The sequence below is a fragment of the Protopterus annectens genome, chromosome 4.part0 (genome assembly GCF_019279795.1).
Source record: "Protopterus annectens isolate FY-2018-M chromosome 4.part0, PAN1.0, whole genome shotgun sequence".
In the NCBI taxonomy this organism is placed as follows: domain Eukaryota; kingdom Metazoa; phylum Chordata; order Ceratodontiformes; family Protopteridae; genus Protopterus; species Protopterus annectens.
Window position 1 is genome coordinate 1,873,201,992 of NC_056733.1, and position 26,404 is coordinate 1,873,228,395.

General features: G+C 39.5%; 1 protein-coding gene across 1 annotated transcript in view; it reads right to left on the bottom strand.

Moving 5' to 3' along the window:
- The window catches only part of LOC122800056 (uncharacterized threonine-rich GPI-anchored glycoprotein PJ4664.02-like), a 541,511-nt gene that overhangs the window by 206,595 nt on the left and 308,512 nt on the right, over positions 1–26,404 (bottom strand). The window contains exon 3 of the mRNA XM_044069542.1: positions 4,880–4,958. Within this exon, the coding sequence (XP_043925477.1) occupies positions 4,880–4,958 (79 nt within the window). The remainder of the gene's footprint in view (positions 1–4,879; positions 4,959–26,404) is intronic.

The window sequence follows — 26,404 nt, forward strand, 5'->3', positions numbered from 1 at the left end:
TCCTCTTGCACGATCTCTTCCTTGGGGTTCCTCCGAAGACAGCTCAGAAGAACCCTCAGGAGGAGGGAACCCCACTGGGGTAACCTCAGGCCCGGGCTCCGCTGACTACGGACAGGGGAACTGCCAAAGACCCAGTCTCCACGCCTAGGGAAGGTGCCGGTAAAGCCGGGAGATGGCGAAGGACTTGGCCAAGGCACTCCTCATGGCTCTGAAAGCGGACCCCAGAATCCTGGGAGTGTCCGGTCCCGAGCCGTGATAGTCGACGGAAGACCATGGCCGAAGCACCGAGGGAGGCTCGGAACAGCATAGGTCCCGAAACATCACCCCGGGTCCAGCCGAAGGCGTCCGCGTACCAAACTCGGACCCGAAGGCCGGGTTGGAGTAAGGGTCGGAGCTGACCCTGAGATCTCCACCGGCTCCAACAGCACCTGCTCCGGCCGAGCCGAAGTAGTCGGAGCACGAATGGCAATGGGATGGGCCAAGGTCATCGGCTCCGAAGCCAACTGGGTCGGAACCGAAACAAATTTTTGGAAGACTGGCGACTGGAACAGTCTTTGGAGCACCCTGTCTATATCAGAATCTGACATCCTCGAGACCGAGAGGAAACAGAGCGGGTCGAGAAGGCCTCTCCAACGGCCCCAAAGGGCTAGGGGACCGGCTCGGCGACTCGATGAGTATCGGCGCCGAGGAATACACACCAGTTTCCATCGGTGCCGAGGTGGACTTGGCCGAGGAGGAAGTGTCTGGCGGGCAACCTTTGTCGGCTCCGAGGCAGTGGAGCCGGCGAAGATGACCCGCCTCGATGCCCCAGCTATCGGCTCCGAAGCCAGAGGAGTCGATACTGGTGGCATCGAGGCAGACCGTTCGACCTCGGCTCCGAAGTCCTTGGAGCTGAAGGAGAGGCCTGCCTTTGTTTCTTAGCGATCGGATCCGACGGACTGGTGAGCCGGCGTCCTTTCTTTTGGCGGAGAAGGAGAGGATGCCAAAGCTTCTTCGAAAGAAGGTTTAATTAATCCCTTAAGAATTAATTTATTTTTCCTCTCCTGGAGGACCCTTGAGGAAAAAGCGTGACATACACTACATGATTCCTGTAAATGCTTTGCCCCTAAGCAATACACACATAGCGAGTGATCATCCGTGATGGACATTTTGAAGCTACATTTTACACATTTCTTGAAGCCCGAAGGCCTGGGATTCTGAGACATTATAGAATTTTCAAAGTAACTGAAAGAACACTGGTAATACACCTAGAGTAGGCTTACAGTTATCACTCGCAATACTCTGAGTTAGTCAAACACAGCACAAACTCTGTAATATAATAATTTCTCTCCGTTAGTTCTTATTTAAGAAGAGAAATGTAAAAGATTCAAAACAGAACCGAAGTCACCTACAAACAAAAAGACCGGGAAAGGCCTTTCCTGACAAGAGGTACTCCTAGTCACTCACAACACAAGAATTCACCAAGTGAATTTTATCCAACACACTCAAAACACAAGAATAGCTGTTAAAACAGCTTTTTGTAGAAAAAGAAGAAAAACCTGACAGAAAAACTAGTGAAATAATCACTACTTAACTCAGCCAGCTCGAGACCACGTCTTCACTTGTTAGCGGCAAACGAGATCTGGGGGACTGGTAGTGGTGCATCCTGGGATATGGTAAGCTCAGCCAGTAAGAGACTTCGCTCTTTGGCATAAGCGTGCCGAGTCGGAGCCGAGGGATCGGCTCCGAACCCATCATTCAGAATGTAGGCGAGATAGGATCACATAACATCATGTCTGTCAAACCAACAAAAGCTATTACAACAATCTTGTATACTTGGAAACCAGGTGGATAATAACTTTTATTTGTATCTGCTTTAAAATTCAAAGATATCTCTGGTTATAGTAACAGTGTTTTATTGTTTACAGGCTTCACAATTTTCATAAAATATTTTACTACTGATGTAGTTCCAAAAACCCTACTGGTAGACATTATCTCCACTAAAACTAATAACATAGCCAGCATTAGATACCTGGAATACCCATGGCTGCAGGGGGGCCTTTAATGATCCTTGACTGTGTAGGGACCCCCACAAAAGCTGCTCCTGGTTGGGGAAAAATGAGGATTAAAAAAAATTATTAACTTCATGATTGTGCTCCTTAACCTGAGCATGGCTGTGATATGACCCTTTTAGGATAAAGCTGGTAATGAACAGGAGCAAGATAACTACTAATGAGATCAATAGCCCAGAGTGACCCATGTCATTGCATACCTTGTATTTTAAGAAGACCTGATGCTTCCAATCTTCAGGGATGGTTTTCTATTTCAGGGAGGTTTATAAATACTGGCAGAACACCTGATACTATAACTCTCAACTTCTTTGCTGAAGAATTCAGCTCAATGTCAAAAATAATAGCAGAATAAAGTCCCAAAATCAAGAACACACTTTAAATATTACTCTAATTTACTTAAAAAGTTAATATATTAACAACGTTTGCATCAGCATGTATTTTTTTGGACAATAAGAAGTATAGAAGTCTTATGTCTGGATTTATTAACTCCCTATAATTTTTACGAGCAAATCAAACTTTTTACAAAGGACAGAGCAAAATTATGAGCAAAATCAGGGAAGGTCAGTGAGGTAAATAAAAGTGACTTACCGCTGATGCTGTTTAATGACTGCTAAACAGCAGTCATTGATATGGTGTAGGAGTATCAGTGTTGCACAATGTATTGCTATTTGCTGAAATAAGTACAAGACTAATATTGCTATAGCTTGTGTTTGTGCTTGTAAACAATATCACTGATTTTTATCTGTGCACACACCCAGTAATACTAGGACACACATGTTATTCTTCTGGGTATCAGTAAAAATACAGCTAACAAATAATTAGATTTCAAAAGTAAGGCGTAAAATATATCATAAAACTTTCAGACACTTAGATCTTCAAGGATTCTGGTGGCCCATGCTCTCCAGACTGTATAAATGGATACAGGAGGCTCCCTTGATCACCCTTGACTGTGAAGGGGCCTCACAAAAACTGTTACTGGTTGGCAAAAAATGAGGAGAAAACATGTATTAATTTTCTGATTATGCTCTTTAACTTGAACAGAGCTGTGATATGACCTTGTTAGGATAAAACTGATAATGGCCACTGCTCTCAAATACACCCATTCTAAAACCAGCCCTGCTTAGATATATGTGTGTGTGTGTGTGTGTGTGTGTGTGTGTGTGTGTGTGTGTGTGTGTGTGTGTGTGTATATACAGAAAACTACTGTAGGTTATGGGTTGAGGGGGGCTGGGGATTGTGTGCTTATTACTTCTTTAATTTTCATTACAGTCAAACCTTAGAGGTATGTACAAGAGGTAAGTATAGCTTATGCGTGGCCTAAGGACAGTGCGGTTATTATTTGTTTTACTTTTCTGACAGACCTCACAGGTGGACAAAAAAGGTTACTGTAACTTCTGCAGAGGCAGTTTACTGTCTAGGATCAATAAAGTAGAATACGTTATTGTAGTTATTTATTTCACTTTCCTCACAATCATACTTCTGGCTTGTATATTGGTGGCTGCCTTTGAGGGCTATGGGTGAAGAGTGAGGAAGCATGCTATGCATATGTATGTCAGCAGTCACTTGAAATACATGACTGTGGCAATTTGTTCCTCTGCTTTCAGCCCAATCTAACACCAGTGGGATGCACAGACAGTGACTTTCTTTTTTGGGGGAGATGTTAGGAAGGCAGGCAGTATTCTGGGATAGACCTGTGTATCCTCACAACAACTGGCCTGTTTGTTTATTGTGAGGTACTATTTTGTCAGCTTTGAATATTTAGCCTTGGGCACAACTTAATATCTTCCTTGAAAGGCAAAATAAATAAATAAAATTAGACTGAAATTCTTTTCTTACTCATGATTTTAGTTTAGGCCTCCATTGGATTAAAAGGATGGGAAAATGCTGTAAAGTGCATCCCAGAACATCTGTAACTCTATGGCTTCTTGGACCCTGGCTTATTTGCATTACTTCCTAAATGATTACCACTGTGCTGTCCTGGTTAGGAAAGGTGTGTTGAAAGGATGCCAGGAAAACTAAAGCTGAACAGAAGCACTGAACTTTTCTTTGATCATAACTTCTGTTTATGCAGTCATTGGATGAAAAGGTTGTATAAAAAGGAAAAAAAACTCTTAAGAATGTACTTCAGAGAATATAGAAAATGATGGTGTTTTGAAAAAGCTGAAGAATAAGGAAAAAATTGAGAAAAGAAAGAAAAAAAAAATAATGTGCAGAATATGGGGAGCCCAACACACAGGGAAACAGAGGAGGAACGGAGGGTGTGTGTGGGGGGGGGGGCTGAAACAGTTGACCTAAGGTGCCATTTCAACCAAGTCCAGACAGTTACCTAGAGTTGTTGTGATGTATCATTGTTGCAACTAAATGCCAGTAACTGTAAATGTCCCTTTGTGGGATAGCCCAACATAGTATGGTATACTGACCTGTTGTAATGTAAGAGCACTGTAGCTACAGGTCAGTCTGTGTGTACCACTCCTAAAAGTTTGTAGCATGAACTAAAAGATTGCTTAGGAAGGGTGGCAGTGACAGGGTGATACTTACACTGGAAGTGCCTGGGAGCCCCCAACTTGACATTTGCTGGGGGCCCCCAAAATGCTAACACAGGCCCTGCTACTGGAATGGGTGTTAGAAAGAAAATCCACAAAGGCATTGTACAAGCCATGGGACAGGTTGAAAAATGGGTAGGCGGAAAGGCAGGGTAGAGCAGATGTAATATGTTAATGTACTTAAAAGGACACACAAAACTGATTTATTGTCCATTTCTGCCATCAAGCAAATGTAATGCAATGTAATCATTCACATCAGCAACTAGAAACTTGTTTTCAACTTACCTCTTCCTCCAGATGAAGAACAAAGCTATCAGTGCAATGACAACAAGAATGATAAGTACTGAAATGACTGCAGTTGTTCCTGGAAAAAGAAAATAGAAATACACAGTATTATCAATACTAAAAATATTTTCAGATGTTTCTGCGCTTCTGTTTAAATTCTCTTCTACAGTTACAACATGAATGTATCCTATGTTCTTTTACAAAAACGAATATGCACAAGACTCCCTGCTAACCCTTCTAGTTAAAACCAATCACACCAATAGTCTTTACCACTGGATGCCAGATAGCTTTGTGGACAAATTCCAAATGGACCATGGTGTTTTCAGTTATCTAATCCCATATTGCACAGTAGATTTTCTCTCTACTGACAGTCAGTTTTTTCCTACAGAAATTCATTTGATCTAAAAAATAACCTAATCCACAAGTACTACTGTATTTAATATTCATAAGGAGAAGGGTAGCCCAAACACAAGTCATCCACAGACACATTGTCCCTAATATCATTGCCAAATTCATATTTATTTGCATTACTGCAGGCATATTTTTCCCTAGTGGCTTCATAACTAACAGATACGTTCTTACCACATCAGTTGTTTGATGAAGAAACCCTTGCTTTATTTATTTATTTATTTATTTGACATTTGTTGACCGGGCTTGTCTGACTGGGCAGTACTGCCCTTTTTCAGTGGAGGCCTGAGGAGAAAAGCTCCAAGTATTACATATAGCAAAAGTAGTTTAATGACAGACTGAGCTAAAACATTTAGAGCAAAACAGAAAAAAATCAAGTTAGAACACAACCAATGACAATACACATTAGCGTTCAAAAGTTATAAACTGTACTGAGAATATAAAACTAAACAAAAAGCTCACAAACATGCATAAGAGAGTGGAAGACCAACAGTATATAGAAACATTGTACATTATATTGAGGAGGAAGTCCCAAGGGACAGGTCACTTTCCAAAGTCTACAGAGCAGTATGCTGTGAAAAAGAGACTATTAGCAGATTTGAAAGAGAGAGGAGAGAGACAGATTATTGCAGGAGTATTATAGGAGTACTGGAGGAGCAAAGAGGAATACAATGTTAATCTGGGTGACTGCATGAACATGACCTTGAATTATGAAGGGCACCTGCGAGAGCTATTTTAAAAGAGTTAGGGTTTGGGATGGATCTAACACAAAGTGGGAATTTATTCCAGGCATTTGCTACAGAGCAACTGTAGAGGAGTTTGCCTGTATTTTTATTGGGTGCATAAACTTCCAGAAGATGGTGTTGAGTGCTACTCAGGGCTCGCTTGGGAGTGTAGGGATGGATTAAGGAAGAGAGGGAGGGGCAGGAGGAGGGTTCATGTAAGAGAATGAGTCATATGAAGATGGGGATGTTAGATCTGATGATGAAATTCCAGCCACTGCAGGATTTTTAAGGCTAGGCAGTGGTGAGAGTTGTAGGGGAGGTTAGAAACAAATCTAGTAATGTATTGCAGGTTGAGTTCCAGTTTTGACACAAGGTTGGTTTGAGGGTGTGTAAGAATGGCAGCTGCATACAGCAGAGTGGGGACTAAGAAAGATTGTGCAAGGGAGAGCCTAGAAGCATTTGTGAGGAATTTTTTGGGTCTATATAGAAGGCCTAACTTTTGATGCTTCTTTTTAATGCACTGTTGAGTATGTAGATCGCACTATAGCTGGTCATCAATAATAACTCTGAGCAGTTTTGTGTGAGGTTCAGCAGAGATGATAATGTTATTTAGGGAGGATACAGTAAAGGTAGGTTTGAAATGTTGGAGAGATTTGGGGAGGAATAGGAGAAGTTTAGTTTTCTTTGGGTTGAAAAGAAGTTGGTTGGAAGTTGACCATTTTTAGACTGAGTGCAGACACTCTTGGGTAAGGGTGTGAAGATGGGAGATATTGTCAGAGCAGGAGATGATTGTAGAATTGTCGGCATACTGTATAACTGAAGAGAGTGGAGAGGAATAGTGGAGGTCATTAATAAAGATACTGAATAGTAGTGGTCCAAGGATGGAGCGTTGTGCTATCCCTGTCTGTACATGTAAGAAGGGAAAAAAACTAGATTGACATTTAACTACTTGGATTCTATTACAGAAGTAGCTGAAGAACAATGAAAGTACACAGAGACATTAAAGGTAGTTATTTTGGATAGAAGTAGTCTGTGTGAGAAAGTGCCAAAGACTTTTGAGAGGTCCAGAAACAGGCAAGAGACTAGCTTATTACTGTCATGAGAGTAGGCGACAGAGTTTGTGAAGGATGTTAAGAGTAGTAGCTGTACTGTGTTTTGGGCGAAAACAGTGCTGTGTGGGGGAAAGGAGATTTCCAAACAGAAGGTGATTGAGGAGCTGTTTATGAATGCATTTTTCTAGGATTTTTAATAGGGGAGATAAGATGGCAATAGGTCTGAAATTTGAGGGGTCAGTTGAGATTCCGCCTTTGTGTAGTGGCATGACATAAAATTTCTTCCAGATGTCAGGTACTATGTTTTCTTTGATGGAACTGTTTACTAAAATTTTAGTTTCATCTGCTCTGCCAATCAGTATTTGGAACCTATTTGCAGAAAATCCTGTACTTAGGGAAAGATGCATGCCTATAACAGCATACATCATGATATCACACATCAGTCACACAAAGGCAATCATCCGCACATCCATCAGTTCACTCCCTATCATTAGCCAGCACATTCCTGAAATCGTGATCAACAATGAAACTGTCATTAGCTAGCACTTTCCTGAAATCATGAACCACAGGACCACTGGATGAACTGCCCACCTGCAGAGGGGTGGTCCTCTTTGAAAATCAATCGATATAGAAAGAACGTATCCATTTTATCTAACACCAAGGACCCATTTTGATGGGTACTATTGTTGGACTGAATCCCAGATAGTAAAAAGAGCTAGGCAATGGCAGTCAGAAAACCCCACAAGGATCAGTTTGAAGGCTAAGAACTGACAAACACTAAGCCATAAAGGCCCAGCTCCAAAGCTATAAACAGGCAAGGATGCCTTAAGAGGAAGCACTGCAGACCCAAAGGCTGTCTCAGCAGACATGTCTGCTAATGGTTAAGCAAGCAAACAAGCACTAGAGGCAACTAGTATAACAGGAGCAGACAAGATCAAAGCTGGAGTCGGTGGCTAAAGCCATCCAATAGCATAAAGATCTCACCCATGGAGAAGGGAACTGAAACCCCTTCCTCAGGTCTTACAAGACAAAACATATGTCATCCCAAATACCAGGTCACTCTAGGCAAAGATTCTCTACCTCAGTAGAAACTGTATCCTCAGTGGTAAGGTGTCCTCATATTCCTAACAATTTCCAGTTTTCTCAAGGAACCAGGTGAAGAAGGATCTATGCAGGGACAGGATCACTTTCTCAAACAAAGTGGGAAGTGGAGAGACTGAGCTCTGCCTGTAGGGTGAAAAGGCAGCTTCCAGTTCTGATTTACGGGGCAAGTAGGAGGAGGCAAAACCACAAAGGGTGAAATTATTATCACCTGAAATCCCAAACAACAGAGCCATATTACTTCACAGTTAGCAAGTGTGCCTACTAAATGAAAAGTTCAAGACCTCAGGAGGGGGAGACTTAGACCAAATATGGCTGACTGTTTCTCATTACTGGTGTGTGTGTGTGTGTGGGGGGGGTTGGAATAAACAACAGGACTTGTTCCAACTGCTAGCACAGATGAGACCAGCAACAGGTTACCAAAACTACCGAACACCTGCAACCATGCAAACAATTAGATACAGAGTACCCATCAGTTTGTGGTCTTATTTATTTAACATTTGTTTACCAGGAAAGTCCGACTTGGAACTAAGCCAATTTTCAGCGGAGGCCCAGGGAGAGATGTTCCAGATGCATGTCTTCACAACGTGGGAGGAAACAGAAGCACCCAGAGGAAACCCACATGAATGCAGGGAGGACATGCAGACTCCATACAGAAGGCACTCCTGCCAAGAATTGAACCAGAGAACCTCTTGCTCTATGCAACAATACTACCGCTGCACCACTGCGCCATCCAATGTAGCTCAGGGGTTAGAGTACTGGGCTTGTAAACCAGGGGTTATGACTTCAAATCTCATCAAGGCCTCTGGTTATTCTTTAATCACTCTAATTTGTGTGGGGAAGTGCAGTTCATGTACTCAATTTTTAAGTGCAAATGGACGAGTAATTAGAAATTCACCCCTGGTCTGGCATTTATGTCTCTGATGGACAGAAGCAGTCAGTAAATCACTGCCTATATGAACTAAATTTCTGCATCATATTTGGGATGCATGGCTAGGCTTATAAGGACCCTAGTGGTCATTAGCAAAACATACACCTATGAACCAACAAGCAGAGTTCCTCCCCTAACCTTATTTAATCATCTTATACAGAACCACTCCCACCTAAATGCAAGTGGAAGCATTCCTGCAGCTCTCAACGTCCCAGTCAGACCCCATCTAGACATTTGGAAGGTACTGCAGACCACTGCCATAACCTGGATGGAAACTGGAACCAGTTCACCTGCCAAACAGAAGGAACAAGTTCAACTAGGTCCTGAAGAGGGCTCCCAAGTAACTAAGAGCAGTGCTATCCACTGACACACACTGACAGCCCAGCTAATATCCTGCAAAAGCAGATGTTTGTGGAATTTCGTAATTATACCTCTATGTTTTATTTCACTGTGGTTCATGCAATCACATTTTTATTTACAACATTATAGTGTTCTTCTCATGTGACTCAGGTCATGCCTGATAAGGGTAAAGCCCTGACTGATGGCAAGGGCCAAATAAGACAACTTTTCTCAGGGGACAGTTCATCCACAGACTGGAAGGAGCAAGATTTTCAAGTGTCCCAAGTGTATTCACCGCTTTCCTGAGGAGAAGAAAATGGGAGATACCTAACGCCTATAATTCTGGAGAAGGGGTCCAAAGGCAAGAATGGAGAAGAAGGGGAAATCTGTCTTACATCCAGATGGTCTTGCAACATAGGTCCATACTAATGCTCTTCTGCATGACCTTGCAGCCAAATGACATGTCACAGAAGTGTAAGCACCACAAAAGGCAATCTCATTACCTGCTGCTTAGTTCTACCAGACAGCTCACAGAAATGCAGAAAACTGTCCATCCTCAACACAGGACACAATTATACCAACACCAATGACAAAGCCTCCAAACTAGTAGTGCAAGCATTGGGGAACGCTTCTCCCTGCACCTAGGATACATGCAGGGACTTCTCTTCTCCCTAGATGAGTAAAAAGTAAACCAGCAGGGAAGCAGATCTTGTAAAAATGTTACAGAGCCTCCTAACAACCAAGAAGGCATCAAGCAGAAACCGCAGCTCCTGCCAAAAGTCAAGGGCATTTCCTGTCAAATAAAAAATCCAGAAATAAGAGTAGTAGGTTGAAAAAGTTATTTCCCAAGCTTATAAATGCAGACTCCCTTTCACAAGTGCAACACTCAGACGTGCATACCATGAAATCCTAAGATATAAACTGTTATTCATACAGAAAAAAGTGAATTTTAAAACCTGCTGTTATACAATTAAAGTATTATTGCAAGATACTCCCTCTGACATGGGGATTTACCCCCAAACCTCTGCTGCTCATGTATAGTAACTCTTTGATCACTGTACCTTACAAAACAAGTAGAGAGAACTACACAGAGGTACTACAACCCAAGCTTTAATTTAATTCAGAGGATGAAATTTATACTCTACAGAATTTCAGCAGGCACCTATAAATCAGAGCCAGGCTGACTGACACAGGCACACACTTATGTCTCCCCACCACTATCAGGTCATCCAATGCAGACAATAAACACATAAAAAAATGGGATGGTTCTGTTAGAGCAGTTTTCAAAGTGAAGGCAAGGTTTTTCTGCATCCTAGGTGTCTACACAGCAGCAGAGATCCCTCCACCAAAACAGCCTGCGACCTGGATAAGTGAGACACATAGCTGGGCCTAAGCCCCAGTGTGGCCTCAGAAAATACCTTCCTGTGTAATATGCTACCCTTGTTGCATAAGGACTAGGTGCAGCTGCAAGGAATTCTGAGCCCTTCCTGCAACCACAGAAAAGTCTGGCTTAAGATATGAAGACAAGCTCTTACTCCAGTCTTTAGGATAAAGACACTGAATTCAGTCTCCCTGAAGGTAGCAGCTTCACAGTGACAGTGTTTTCAGGTTTGTTAGACAACATTAATGAAGGTCATCTATATAAGACAGATGACCATGGTTCTGAGAGAAGATGTTTTCTCCCATACCCACTACAGACTCAAGGGGAGCAAAGAAGCCAAGTTCCAAATATCCTCCATAATGGAGGTGTCATCACATGAGCAGCCATAGGAGCTTCAGAATGCCAAAGCTCTGAATGTCTTGACAATCCCACAACCTTAATCCAACAAGGAGCCAACTGGGAAAGAAACCCTAAACTCCCAATTCAGGGATTTAAATCATGTAATAACCTACAGAAACACAAGTCAAGATCAGTATGTGTGCATAAATGAGCTAGATAGAGCATGTGCAGAGACACACGGACAAGGAAGGTAGTGTATTATAGGGAACAATCAGTGATGGGACAGGTGCTAGCATTAAACTGGAATTTCTATGGATGAAGACTCAAATCTGTGATTCCTGATTCCAGCAAGAGCCAAACAAGCACTCAATCTATCCTGTCAGTGCCATGAGTCCTGTCACAGGTTCACCCTATAACCCTTCCTCTAGCTAGGGGCCAACCAGCCCAGATAAAATGAGAGAAGAAATCATAACAAAAAAAAAAAATCAGTGTCCAGGAAAGGATGACTCATGTGACCACTCCCCATGGTCTGGCTCATGGAACTAAAAAGCAAGACAATCACATGAGAGGAAGTGGGGAGAAAACCCCATAATGCATTGCCCCATGATAGGATCTGGACTGCATCTCTCCTAAGCATCATGTTCCCCTATAAGTGGAGGATCAGAGGTGAAATGAATCCATACCTATTTGGTGAAATTTCTGATCCCCATCCCTAGAATACTCAATGTTCGTACGCTCATAGTTGATTACTAGGCTAACACTAGCTGGGGGCCATTTTAAGCCATACTTCCCAAATGTGGACCCAATAGGAAGTTACAGCCCCATCCAATCTTGCAAGCAAAATCTCAGGTAAAATTCCAACACAACAAGTAGATATTGAGGAAAAGACTACCAGTCAGTCCACCAGAAGTCTTTCATCATTCTCACATTTGGAATTTTCACCAAAGAAAAAAAGAACTTTCAAGTGCAGGAACATTTTACCAGTGATAACAAGGACTGGGATCTGAACGGTTTTGAGTGAACAAAAAAAAAATTGGTGGGTGTGTGGGCCATGTACCGAACTGCACATGATATCATGGTACATCATCATGGGTATGTGTCTGAGTATTGGAACTTCTACAGAAAGATGCAGAATATGACTGGTGAAGAGGATGAATCCAACTACAGGACCAACCAAGGGGGGGGTCTCAATATTAGATTATAGGATTTTAATATTAAGAAATGTTGAATTTAATGACTCTTGTATGCCTATGTGCTATGTTATTCTCTAGTTTTTATTTTGCTTCACTGCTCGATTTGGTACTAACTGGGTCACTGAAAACTTCTACAGCTCTGTTACGTCCCTAACTGCAATCTTTTTAAGGCAATGCTATATCCATTCTGGCCATTCAGTGTGTTCAGATACAGACTGCTCACATATCCTTTCAGGCCAAATTAAAAAAAAAACACGTAGGTTTTGTTTAATGTGTTACCCCAGTTAAAAATAAAATAAAATAAAAATAAATAAATAACTAAATAAAAGCATACTGTGAGTGGGAAACCTTATTATGGCAGTTTTCCCCATCACAGTAAACCTTTCCAAGTCTTAGACAACACTAACACTGAGTTTTTTTTCCTCATGCGGCCTCAATGAGGAGAATGTTCTTATGGCTATGCTGCATGATAATGCTTCAGTCCAGTGGAGCAGTTAATGCTATTTAGCCATGTGCTCTCTACTAAAAGTGTCATCAGGTCCTAATTTCCTCATCTGAGCAATCCAGAGAATTGTTTAGCTATAAAATTTCATTGTTGGAGTGGAAATTGTAACACAAAGTTAGTGGTTTATTTAGCAAGATGTATTACATACTCCGCATTTTATATTGGTAAAACAGAGAGACAGTTAAAGAGACGTATATATGATCATTTGTATAGTATTAGGGTCAAGGATAAAAAGAATGCTTTATACCGACATATATGTAAGAGTGGTGACAATCATCAATTAAAATTTGCCATCATTGATCAAGTCGGTATATCATCAGTTGGAGGGAATATAAAGGCCCTTTTAGCTATGAAGGAGAATAGATGGCAGATGCTTACTGATGCCACTAGATATCTGTGAATAAAGGATCATATTAGTATAAAACCTTTTTTGACTATGGTGAAGTAGCTTTTAGTAGTACATAGGCTGAATGATATTCAATATTATCAATTATACCATCATCCAACCATTACATTTTATTATTATTTTATTATTATTATTTTAACAATAGCCCACAGGATAGGTACATAATATTTGAATGTGGAATGAGTATTTGTATTTGTATTTATATTTATATTGTATTATATATTTAGTGTGCAATAATGTGAATACAAATGAATGTTATGAGTGTTTCGTACATTTATATTTTATATTTTTATATTTCGATATATATTTTTTGCATATATATTTTTTGCACATTCCATATATGGTTAATTATGTTTTGCTTTTTAAATAAGTTAGTTATGAGTTGTTGATCATGTTTACAAATTGTATAAAGAGTATTGTTTTTTTAAATGGTAATTTAGAAATTGGCGCCTAAACAGTTATTTAAATGATTCAGAACCACCTTCTAGTTGTTCTGAGGAAGTCTGATTACATCAGATGAAAGCACTTAACCTGAGTTTGTTGGTGGATTTATTTGGTAATAAATTTTATTGGTTCGAGCCGAGGAGTCTGTTACAGCATGAATGAATATGCATAATTGTGTGCGTATGTGTGTGTGTGTGTGTGTGTGTGTGTGTGTGTGTGTGTGTGTGTGTGTGTGTGATTATAGGGGGATACCTTTACCAACATGATGCACTGGCTGACACGAAGAACACAAACACCATCAGGTCTGATAACACTAGTGTGATTCAGAAACATGTTAATGAGCTGATAATGAGGTTTTTCTCACTGCGGCCATAAATGCCCCTGAATCACATTTTCTCACCAACACAGTAATTGACTAACCTGCAGTGGGCAATTAAATGAGTAGCAAGTCCTTTTCTGAAACTCAGGGAAAATGACTTACAATCACACAAATAAATCACAGAAATCTGTAAGCAAAATTCATCAAAAACTCTAAGCAGTTATAACCCATGCTAAAATACAAATTTTTCTTCACTGTGTTCTCTGTGTAACTGTAGCTTTAAATTCAAAGACCACTGAACAGGACAGTCTCTAGTCAAGGATATTAATCTGTATTCCAGTGTTTAACTCAGAATCAAATCTCACTGGCAGAAATGGAATTCCTTGATAAATGTAGAATGTGTGTGTGCTGGGGAGGCACATGTGCTTATCTATCACATTACATTTCCATGATGGATACAGCCTACACAGTCTGTTCTTTACATTCATTTAACACTGTACCTTCCCTAAAGTCTCACCTATTCCTTTCTTCATCTGAACCCATGCCAAAGTGAAGGCCTCTGTTGATTCGGTGTCCACCAACAATTTTCAGCAATTCATTCCATAGGTTCACAACCCTCTCCATGAAAAAGTACATATGCAGCTCCAGTAAGCAGTTGGTCCCTACACCTCTTCCTTCATTCATTGCTCTTCCTATTCAGAATGACCCCTTTACATCTTTTTGTCATCATCAGTTCCATCCTGACCATATCCTCCATGTCTTTTTTGGTCTGGAGTAGAAACAGCTCAGGCTCTTCCAGTCTCTGGTCTTAACCTTTCCCCTTTCTGGTGGCTTTCTTCAGGACTCCTTCTAGCAAGCTGATATCCTTTTCCTTGTACAGTATTCAAGATGTGGCCTTACTATGGCACAAGAATGTGAACGCATTACATCTTTGCTTCTGAAATATCTGTCTTTGAACATTACTACAACATTGTTTGTTAATGCCACTGCCATCTCACTCTGCCCCTGGTGGTCCAGTCCAGGTATGATCAATGTTTTAGGATCCCTTTCCTGCTCTGTCACCACTGGTTCAACTGGTTTAACTGCTCTCAGCTGATGCTATGCATCATGGTGACACTGATCGAAGTGCAGTACTTTTCTACTGTCTGCACTAAGCCTCACCAGCCACATTTCTACCCTCTTGGTCAGCTTTTATAAATCTTTATTTAGACTCTTCCCATACCTTCATTTTCAGCCAAGGGAGAAAAGCTCCACATGTTATGAATTCAAAAGATACAAAAAAAAAAAAAAAACAAACATAGATATAAATACATACTGTCGTAGTTACATTTTGCTACAACAATTACATATAAGACAGCATAATCATTTAAGGATACGAATCATTTAAATGTGCTGAGATGAAAAATATAACATTGTCATAGAAGGAAGGGGAGGATTTTGCAAAAGTAGAAACGGTGGATAGAGCAGAAATAGGGAAAAATCAAGTAGAGATCAGGTGGAGAATTTGTAATTAAAAGGAGGTGGTTGGGGTAACTTGGTAGATTGGGATTAATAAGGTGTTTAGGCTGAAAGTGAGCAGAGGAATGAATGGAAGAGATTATGTGAGTTAGATTAGTTAGGCAAGTTGTGTACAATTACAGAGCGACAGGCTGAGAAGGTGGGATTGCAGTCGTTTTTTAAATGCTAGTAGATGGGCTCTTGTTTTATTTTGAGAGGGACAGAGTTTCAAATTTTACATACATGATGGGAGTATAGAGAGTTCCCAGCAGTATTGTTAGGTTTGGACACAGAAGGTATTTGTCAGTGGAGAGCTGTGGCCTTGAGGGGGTGAGATAACTGCATAAGATCATTTAGGGAATGGCAGATGTTTGATTTATAGATCAGATCATGTATGAAGGGGAGTTGGAATTAAGTCAGATAGTGAGGAGTTCTAACCAGTGACGTTCTCTGAGGGCAGTACAATTGTGAGCTCTGCGGGGGAGATTTGCAGCAAATTTTGCAACCTTGTTGTAATATGGTTCAAGTTTTTTTTAGTTAGGTTGCTTGTAAGTGACAGAGGACTGAAGCAGAGTATAGAAGTGAGGGGAAGAAGAAGAGTGGAGGCAATCTGCTTTCTTGTATTATTGGAATACATATAACAATCTACACACACATGCATATTGCTATCTATTATTTATCTATATATGATTATGTCATGAAAGGCATAAAACTCCATAGAGAGAATTACAAATGATAGAACAAAAAGAGAGAATGAAATCACTGAATGACTCATAAGACTGACTCACAAAACATTAAATACTTTTCTCCCACTAAAAGTGTCCTGTATCACTAAACCACAGCAACTAAAGCGAGATCAAGTATAGGCTTGGTAATGATACTGCTAGGGAATGGGATTTAATAACATAATGTGCAGGGTTAGGGTCAGAGGCACGGGTAGGGGATGGATTACCATTAGGGTTACCACACGAGTAAGATGATGCCGTACCACTCCACAAGACAAAAGGACACAGAATACAGGCAACATAAAACATGCACAACCCTGGCTCTATGCCCTTACCTAATCCTTACTCTAACCTAATATAAGAACACTTGCACATTCAAAAAACTGCTATAACACAGTCTTGCTTATCTACACTATATAAAACTGAATCCAACCATTTGTGATTCACAAATAAGAACTGCAGAGGGATCTGTCACTGGGTTCTTATACAAATATTTAAGGTCAGCCATCAGGGACCTTCTAAAACCTGTCTGTTTCTTATGACCTGGCTGTTGAGTATCAGATGTACAAGAGTTGGATTGAAACTCATCCTGGAAAGCCTCGTGGACAGGTGGGACTGGGAAAGGAGTGGGGAGACCCCTTCTGAACATCAGAGATCTGCATGGATTGCCAGTCATAGTGTTTCATCATGCTCTTTATAGTCTCCCCAAAAGAAGCTTCCTCAATAGTGGAGTCAGGTGAGAGGGAGTTCCCTTTTTTGGAAGGGATTTGCCCTGGACAATGCAGCTAAGGCATAGTTAAGAGAAATGGGAGAGTTATAATCCTGCTCCTCATCAGAAGAAAAGGAAACCAGGGTAGGTTTTTGAAGAGTGGCCTGTGGCTGTGGAGACCCAAAGGAGCGAGGTTTCATGGACATAAAAACTTTGAATATGCCTTGTGAGAAATCCATCCACTCCTTCTCTCTAACTTCTGAGAGGAGATCAGATATGTAAGTCTTTTGTTTTTTTCTTTTTAGGGGTGACATCCACTTGGATGACATGAGGAATTTCAAAGCCATGTCTGACCTCTATTAGAGAGCCCTGGATCTCTTCTCTAACTAAAATTTGTGGAATACCATGTGGTCCTTCTGAAATGATGAGACATGGTTCCTCAGATGAATCTTCAGTCTGCAGGTTCTCAGGAGGCATATTGGCCTTTGACAGGGTCTCAGTAGCAGGCATCTGAATAGCACCCTGATATACAGCTGGCTCTAACCTCAGCTGGTACATCAGAGTCAGAAAGATTGGACTGTACATCCATTTGACACCTCTTAAGTTTTTTCTTCTGCAGTAGAGGGACATCTGAGGATACGGAGTCAGCCATCTTGGACTGGGCCATGTCATTAAGATGCTAGGTCGCTTGACGCAGAAGCTTGAGAAGAGTGTGGAGAGCAGAAAACCTAGATTTACTAGATTTATGGGTTTTTGGAATGAATGACTGGCAGACAGATCAAGATTTGTGATTGTGTTTTGGATCGAAACAAAAAAGACATTTGGTAAGTTCTTGTACTGAATCTGCCTGCTACACTCACGCTTATCCCTCCTAGCTGAAATCTACAACTTTAACAAAATATCATAATATAAAATGTTCAAGCCATTTCAAAACCCAGAACATTTTAAGGCCTGTCTGCCTCTGGTTCTTGATTATTTATGCAAGTTACTGTCCTCTTGGCCTTTCTTACTCTTCTGTCAAGATTCAACTGTCAGCCATGTCTGCTGTCTGCCTTTGCATCTCCCCCTTTCTTCATATGCCCAAGTTAAGCAGTTTATGAAAGGGGATTTCACATATCTATTCACCTAGAAAATAGATGGCTCCTCCTTGGAATCTTAAATTTTGGCTTGAAAAGCTTATTTTTTATTATATTTGATCCAGCTCGTCAGGCTGATTTAATAGTCTTAACATGGAACATTATTTTACTCATTGTTCTGACTTATACTAGCAGAATATCTGACTTACAAACTCTTATACAGAGTCAACTGTACCTGATTTTCCACAAGGATGGGGTTTCTTAGAGAACAAATCATTCTTTTATGCCTAAAGTGGTTTCACAGTTTACATTGAACCAGTCTATTAATCTCACTGTCTTTTCAATGACACCAAAACCAAGGTAGAAAAAAATCTCCATACACTGAATGTCCACAGGCAGCTCAAGAACTACATAGACAAAACTCAATCCTTTGAGAAAGCTGATCAGCTGTTTGTTTCCTCTGTAAGTAAGAGAAAAGGGCAGTGTCAATGCAAGCAATTCTGGACAGTTGTTTCATGTTTTTCCTTTTGTTATTCTCACTATAACAAGCCACTTCCAGGCAGGGTTAGGGGCCATCCCACCAGGGCTTTGGCTTCTTTGGTGACCGCCCAGAAAGTCCTCTGTACATAATTTTACAAACACTAGCAAATGGATTAATTTTCCAGGTTCAGAACAGGTTTTGCTAAGGCCATTCTCCTGGGGCTCCTTGAGGTTCTTAACATGGAAAAAAAACGTAAAGGGAAGTAACTCTACTCCTTTCTCAATTTCTAAGCTATTGTAATCTACCCAAATAGTTTAGGCTACTGCAATAGCTATGTAATGTTGAACACAGTACAGTTGTATAAGTAAACGTACCATAAAAGTAGATAGTTAAATAGATCACTGTTGCAGTAGCCATACTCTTCCCTCCAGCCTCTTTTTTGGTATATTTCTATTTTGACTGCCATAAAGTTACACTTGTGCTATGTTTCCTAGCATTTTTTTTCCTTTCAGGGCTACTGCCTCACTTCTTGAGAAAGAAAGCTCTAAGGTGTTTGGTGCTCTGTCTTTATATTTGCAGAACTTCACAAACTCATAACAGAGCATGTGGAGGGTGCTCGTAGGCTTTTCAAAAGCTGGCCTGTGGTAGAAGGTAGAAACCAGATAACTTAATCTACTGCAACAGTGATCATTTAGAACATCTACTGTTTTGGGAAGTTTACTTACAGAACTGTGCTTTCCTTTTGCTAGTTGGTCACCTCATTTAGGACCAGACAGCATTCTCTTTTTTTAAAGATGGTCTCCAAGAAGTTACAGCAAGATGTATTTCCAGGCATACGTAAGATTCAGTACACTGGCCACTGGATTGACTCCCACTTGAAAGGACTGCTGGATCTATGTGATAATAGCACAGGCTCAGACATATAAACTCTTCTGGGTAATTCACTCTACATTACAGAGACAATCTGCTTCAGTACGTCAACTCAATCTTGCTTAAACAGCTTGGTTCATAGTGAACCTTTATTTACATCTTACAGTGAGCATAACTGATGTATACAATTAAACACTCCATCAACGAATTGTATAAACAAGAAAGTCATCTTAGCAATAAAGTGCATCACAAACACCTTAGATGCACTTTAGCATCATTCTCTCCTTTATCCTATTAGGATACAGTGTTAAACATACAGACAGCATAGCTCTTGCTTCAACAGTTTTTCCTATCTCTGTTATAAGCCTTTATCAAGATGTGTTCCATATATAGAAAACCAACTATACAAAAAGGTGGGTTTCCATTTCAGAAGTGTAGCTGGTTCAGCCAGTACCATGGGCCAGTACTGTGAACCAGTGCCCCACCCCCTCCACTCTTAAAGTGAAGAGCAAAAAAAAAAATAAAAAAAAAATCATTTCACTCTAATAAGCCAATCTATACATTGTAAATGATCAGCTTATTACAGTTAGATCTATGCCCCCTAAAAATGGATGTTCATTCTACTGGCACACCCACCAGGTGGCCAGATGTACCTCCCCCACTTCTGTCCAGCCATTCAGATCCCATTTCTATGCCCTATTCCCAACCCTCCCTCAACTAATTTATTTTAAACTGTAGAAAACTCTTTGCTATAAATACAGCAAACAGTTGCTACACTTTGTACCTTGTCTGCATGAAGCACTGCAGTGTTTATGCTTACAGTTAAAAAAAAATCTCCTTTTTAAAAAGTAGCAAACAGTTGTTACAGTTTATACCCTGTCTGCATGCAGCGATTCGGCGCTCATGTTTTAGATTTAAAAAATCTTATTTTTAAAATTTAGCAAACTGCTTGCTACAAATCTAGCAAACAGTTGCTACAGTTTACATCCTGGCTACACAGAACCCTACAGTGCTCAGGTTTAAGTTAAAAAAAAAAAAGATTTTTTGTTACTTTTGAATTCTAGCAAACTGCTTGCTACTGTTGTCACAGTTTAGAGCACACATGGAGTGCTAAAGCCCTTAGGTTTGAATGTAAATGCAATAATGGCTTTTAAAAAATGGTGTTACATTAATGAAAGCTGAGATTGGCTGGACATGCCCTCCCAACACTTTGTACCCTGGGCAGTTGCCCCTCTCACCCTCTCCTAGCTACACTTGTTTTTCTTTTGGCTTTTCCTGATTAGGGGTCGCCACAGCGGAACTTCTGTCTGCTAATGATTGGCAGTTTTTATGGTGCCGAGGTGCCAGCCCAACGCCCAACCTTCAACAAAGGCACGCCCATTCACGCATGTCTTCTGAACGCCACTTAACTGCGAGGAGGACATTCAGACTCCACACAGAAGGCGCTCCAGCTGAGAATCGAACGGGAGAACCTCCTGCTGTGAGGCAACAATGCTACCGCTCCACCACTGCGGCTTCTTGCCTGCCCTAGCTACACTACTGTTCCATTTTTGCAGATCTCCCTGCATGAAAGTGCACAGGGTTGTACAGCTTCCCTACACTGAGACTTTGAAGCTTCTCTGATGAACTACACATTCATTCATTCATTTTCTGATACCTTCTTCCTAATAAGGGTAAACAGACATAATGCAGAAGATTCGTTCTGGATGAAACAGTTGTTTATCAGAGAATGAAGGCACACGTACACACAAACAACTACATGCAATTCTGAAGATCACCACTTCACCTGCAGCATGTCATTGGGATGTGATAGGAAACTGGAACACCCAGCAGCAACCCATACAGGCACAGACAGGACATGCAGACTCTACATAGAAGACATTTAGTAGGGGACAAAAAGGACAGCCAAGCACTGTGAGGCAGCCATGCTGACTGCTAAACCACTGTGCTGCTGTAGATGTGGCAACAAATCCCCTCAGTATCAGCAGTATTAGGGCATTTACTGAGAGTACATTTATATAATTGTAGTGAATTAATCCCACCTCCACCCTAAACTAATTATGTCTCTGTTTATGTCGGGTAGGTAGAAATTGCAGACATCAGTAGGGAGATGACAGCCAAATCACTAAATTCAGAGAGGTACAACCAAAAGTAAACAGCAGCATGCAGGAACCCCAAAGAACATAAACTCATAATGTAGAGAAGTAAATAAAAGCATTAAACTATTGAAGACAAAATGAATTTTATTAAAATTATCACAGCACTGATTATTCAGACTAGACAAATACAAGCCACAAAAGAATAAAACAGGAAAAAAACAGTGTGACAAGAGAAGCAACAACAGAAATGAAAGGGGGAAGAAGTCCTGATGCTTAGTAACAATGCACTTTTGGGGGCAGTGGAAGGGGATACAAAAGGAACAAATTAAAAAAGATTGTAGCAAACAGAAATGTAGTTAGGAACTATACGCATTGTATTATCATCATGAAGTTCACCAAGAAGCAGTTTGGGATTGAGCAGGAGTGAATTTGTCATCTGAGACAGTGCCTAATGAATAATGACGACAGCACAGTCACCATATAATTATGTAGCCTAACGAAGCTATGCCTGTCTTTATGCACAACATGTACCATATTACAGTGCAGGAGATGATTGTATTCTAGCAGTGTCAAATTCAAAATAAAGATGCTGGTGCAAAATCAATGCACACATACTCAGAAACCTCACATTTGTCTTTCAAATGAATTTGTCAATCTGTGAGATACACCCTGCCGCTCTTTAGTTACTTTTAAACCTTCTGAACCAAAAGAACTGAGAAAGTAAAGGAGTTCAATCAAGTGAAGACTAGTTGTTTCCGCATTCCTTTCAAAATTAACCTATCAGGATTTGACAGGTTTTCAGTACATAGAAATGTGAAGTAACCAAACTGAAAAGAAATGTTTTTGGTACTGCCTATTACCTTGAGGGCAGGGCACACAGCTGTGTGCATAATTCTGTAGTCTACATGTTTCCCCAAACATATGAAAAGAAAACTATAAGCCCAAGAAAACTATAAACACAAAAGAAGAGATTTCACTGGCAGAAAACATCAGTAATTTAAATGTAGTACACAGATATCACCCTGATGCCAAACTAAAATGAATACACTTATAGCCTTTAACTTTCTCAGTAGTGTACATTATGTAGCTTCTCAGGAAGCCTGGTCAAACAGGGCACTAGGTACTAGAAACAAGTTTAATCTTTTTTTTGTCATAAGTAGTCAGCTGAATAAATATTATGGTAGATAAAGGCATATATAATATATATATATATATATATATATATATATATATATATATATATATATCAATTAAAAGAAATGCCAGTGAATGACTGGAGTTTCACAAAAGTCAGAAGTCAAAATAGTTTTAACGCGTTTGGTTCACTTTTAATTCACCATGAACTTCTTCAGAATAACCATTACAAACTTAATTGCCATTTAAGTATCATTTTAAACAAACCATGTGACCTAACCGACCACTGTCTAATACACAGACATTTTTTATATATAAAATTTCTTCATAATAGAAATACCTTATATTAAAGTACTTTGTTTACTGAAAAATAAAAATATTATATATAAATACTTTATAAAAATACTGTGTTGAGAAAAACTAATTTCCACATTTGCGCTATCCAAAACACAAATTTGTGAATTTATAATCTTTGTGCTTGTAAAAAGCACTTGATGTTAATAACATCATTTAGCCCAGGAGGCTCATCTGCATTTAGCAGTATCTGCCACAAAGCTTCTTTACACTCTAGTTTGACCTTAAAATTTCCAGAAAACTGTGCATCATTGACTTTTTCAAGTACTGAAAAACTGAACTTTTTGAAATTTACACAAGACCCAGCATGTCTTGCAAGTGCATTGGACATGTCTTTCTTTTTGATAGCTAAGGTGTGTTCGTAAATACGTTTGTTCAAGGACCTGATAGTTTTGCCTATATAAAAGTGTTCACATGTGTCACACAGACCAATGTAAACCACATTTTGGGTTTTACAGGTATAATGCCCTCTACAACAAACTGCTTTTTTAAAATGTTTCAAAAAAATAGTGTTACATCCAGATATATACCTGCATTGCTTACAACAGTTACATGAAAATGTACCATGATTAGACACTTCAAAATTAGTCTGCTTACAACCTTCTAACATACTTTTGATGTTAATAGTCTTTTTGTAAGTAAATAATGGAGTCTTACTAATAATGGAACTCAAATTGTTAACCAGTTTCATTGTTCTTCCGGTTGTGACATTATCAACAAAGTAAGTGAAAAAACTAGTCTGTTAGTTACGGACACAGTTTCATCTTCTAAAAAATATATTTTTAATTTGGAAAAACTGTGTACAAAGTGTATTTCTTTACAACATGAGATCTTTTATCTAGAGGAGTGTGTGCGTTCAAAATGTGTGCCGTTGGGACTCCGAACCTTCAAATTTCCTAATTGTGTAGTGGAGGGTGACAACTTGTACAAACAGTTAGTTGAATTATTCAACAATACTGGCATAGCTTTTATGAATGCATTAATTGAGCACTACAAAGTCGAACTAGAGGCGCTAAAGGGACAAACTGAACATTTGGACGCCAACATCAGGGCATCTGAGGCATTTGATACTTTGGCTTCTCTTTATTTTGGCATTAATGCCAAATTGGACAGACACCGTGCTTCCATCGTTGAAAGGAAGCATAGAAAGTTAAAGAGAGATTTATTAGCGTATCATAACAATGTGGCATATCCTTTGAAAAAGAAAAAAGGATATAATGCAAGGTCAGTGCCTGTTTCTGATGTAGAGAATTCATTAGGCAATAATAGTGACAATTCACTCAATAACGAGAATGATATACAAGTTCATTCAAGGACTTCCAATGACAGTAACAATAATCAGAATGGAACTATGTCCACAGATACTGTAAAATCTAATACATCCTTTGTACAAGGTGTTTCCTCTGGAAATAAATCAGGTCCTTTTTTAATGGGCAAAGTAGAGAACACCAAAACACTGAGATGGTCTGGAAAGGTCCAGACAAGGAACAAAGGAAGGGGCAAGAACCGCAAAAAGAACTAAATTACAGTATTACAGTTTTTAATTTAACTGATGACCTTTGCCTTTTGAGGTCATTTATGCGCTTCAAAAGGGTTTCTCCTTTGTTCCTACTAATAATGTGGACATTTCCAGACTTATTGTTGATTTAAAATTATATCTTCGAAAATTAAAGTATATTTTCGATGGTATAACTAAAATTGAGTATGGTGAGGATAGTTGTAAGAGAAAAAGTACATTTAACCCTCTGTTGAATTCCACTCTGATGGTATTTGGTAAGTTGTGTGAGCATGATATCAGGAAACTAAAAAAGTACAAACGTTACAATGGGCCTAACTTAACTGAAGGTGAACTCCAAGCTTTGAATTATGTGGCCCACAAAAAAGAATGGCGCATAATGAAAGCTGATAAAGGGGGCACATTAGTTATAATGAAGTCCATTGATTACAGTGTAGCTATGAATTCTCTGTTGAATGACGACAACTGTTATAAGATAGTTACTAAAGAATATATTAATAAGAGTTTTCACATAGTGGATATTTCTCTTTTTGATTTATTCACTCAGGGTAATATCGATAACACAGTTTATGATTTTTTGAATACTGAAAATCCAAAACTGGCTACAATCTTCGGTATTCCCAATCTGCACAAGCAAAGTGAGGATATACCTTTTAGACCCATAGTTTCAGCTAGTTTTTCAAAAACGGAGTCTATTTCGATATGGTTGGATAAGTGTTTGAACCCTATAGTTCAAAAGACCAAGTCGTATTTAAGAGATTCTTGGCATTTGCTGGAGCTTTTGGGTCAATATTTTGTAAAAGATACAGCATTTAGTTTTGCTTCTTTAGATGTAACATCATTATATACTTGTATTGACCAGACATTAGGGGTGGAATTCTTAAGGGAATATTTAAGTAAGCAAACTGACATGGAAAATAATTTGGTCAGTACTATATGTACTTTAATGGACATAGTTCTAGAAAATAACTTTTTCACTTTTGAAGACACTTACTTTCAACAAATTTCAGGTGTTAATATGATATGATTAAAACACTGCAGAACTCACCACCAGTGCTGGAATACACCTTTATTAACGAACAGAACAACAGATAAGTGCTTTCACTGCAAATTTCAGGTGTTGCAATGGGGCCCAGAGTTGCGCCCAGTTTTGCCAATATTGTGATGGCTATGTGGGAAATTAAGTTTTTATATTCACATCCATTAACTAAGAACATTTTATTCTACAAGAGATACATAGATGATTTGTTTTTCTTGTGGAGTGGAGATTTCAATTCTTTTCAGAACTTTGTGGATTATTTAAACAAATCTACAAACTTCCTGAGGTTCACTATTGGCCATTTTGGGGAAGACATCAATTTTTTGGACCTACATTTAAGTTTAAGTGGTGACAAGACTTGCTTTGAAAGTCACATTTTTAGGAAGTCCACTTTTGTTAATCAATACCTACACCACGACAGTTTACATCCTGATTTTATGAAACGTGGTGTAGTTAAAGTACAATTTATTAGATTAAGTAGATTAACAAGTAGGGATGATATGTTCTTTAATGAGGTGGAAAAATTGAACAATTTTTTCAAAGAAAGAGGTTACGACAGCATATGGTTAGACAACATTCTGAGGGAGGTGGTTGTTCTAAGGAATGACAAGGCAAAGCCTATTTTACATCAAGGTATAATAGCTCACAGTATAATCGAAAATAGTGAGGTCAAAATTAGTAGTCTGTACAAGTTGGCATTTCCTATTCCCATCTCTAATCAGATGGGTTTTATTAAGAAAATCATGTCTAACAATTGGAAAGTTGTATTACGTAACAACGATTTGAGTTCCATTATTGGTAAGACTCCATTATTTACTTACAAAAAGACTATTAACATCAAAAGTATGTTAGAAGGTTGTAAGCAGACTAATTTTGAAGTGT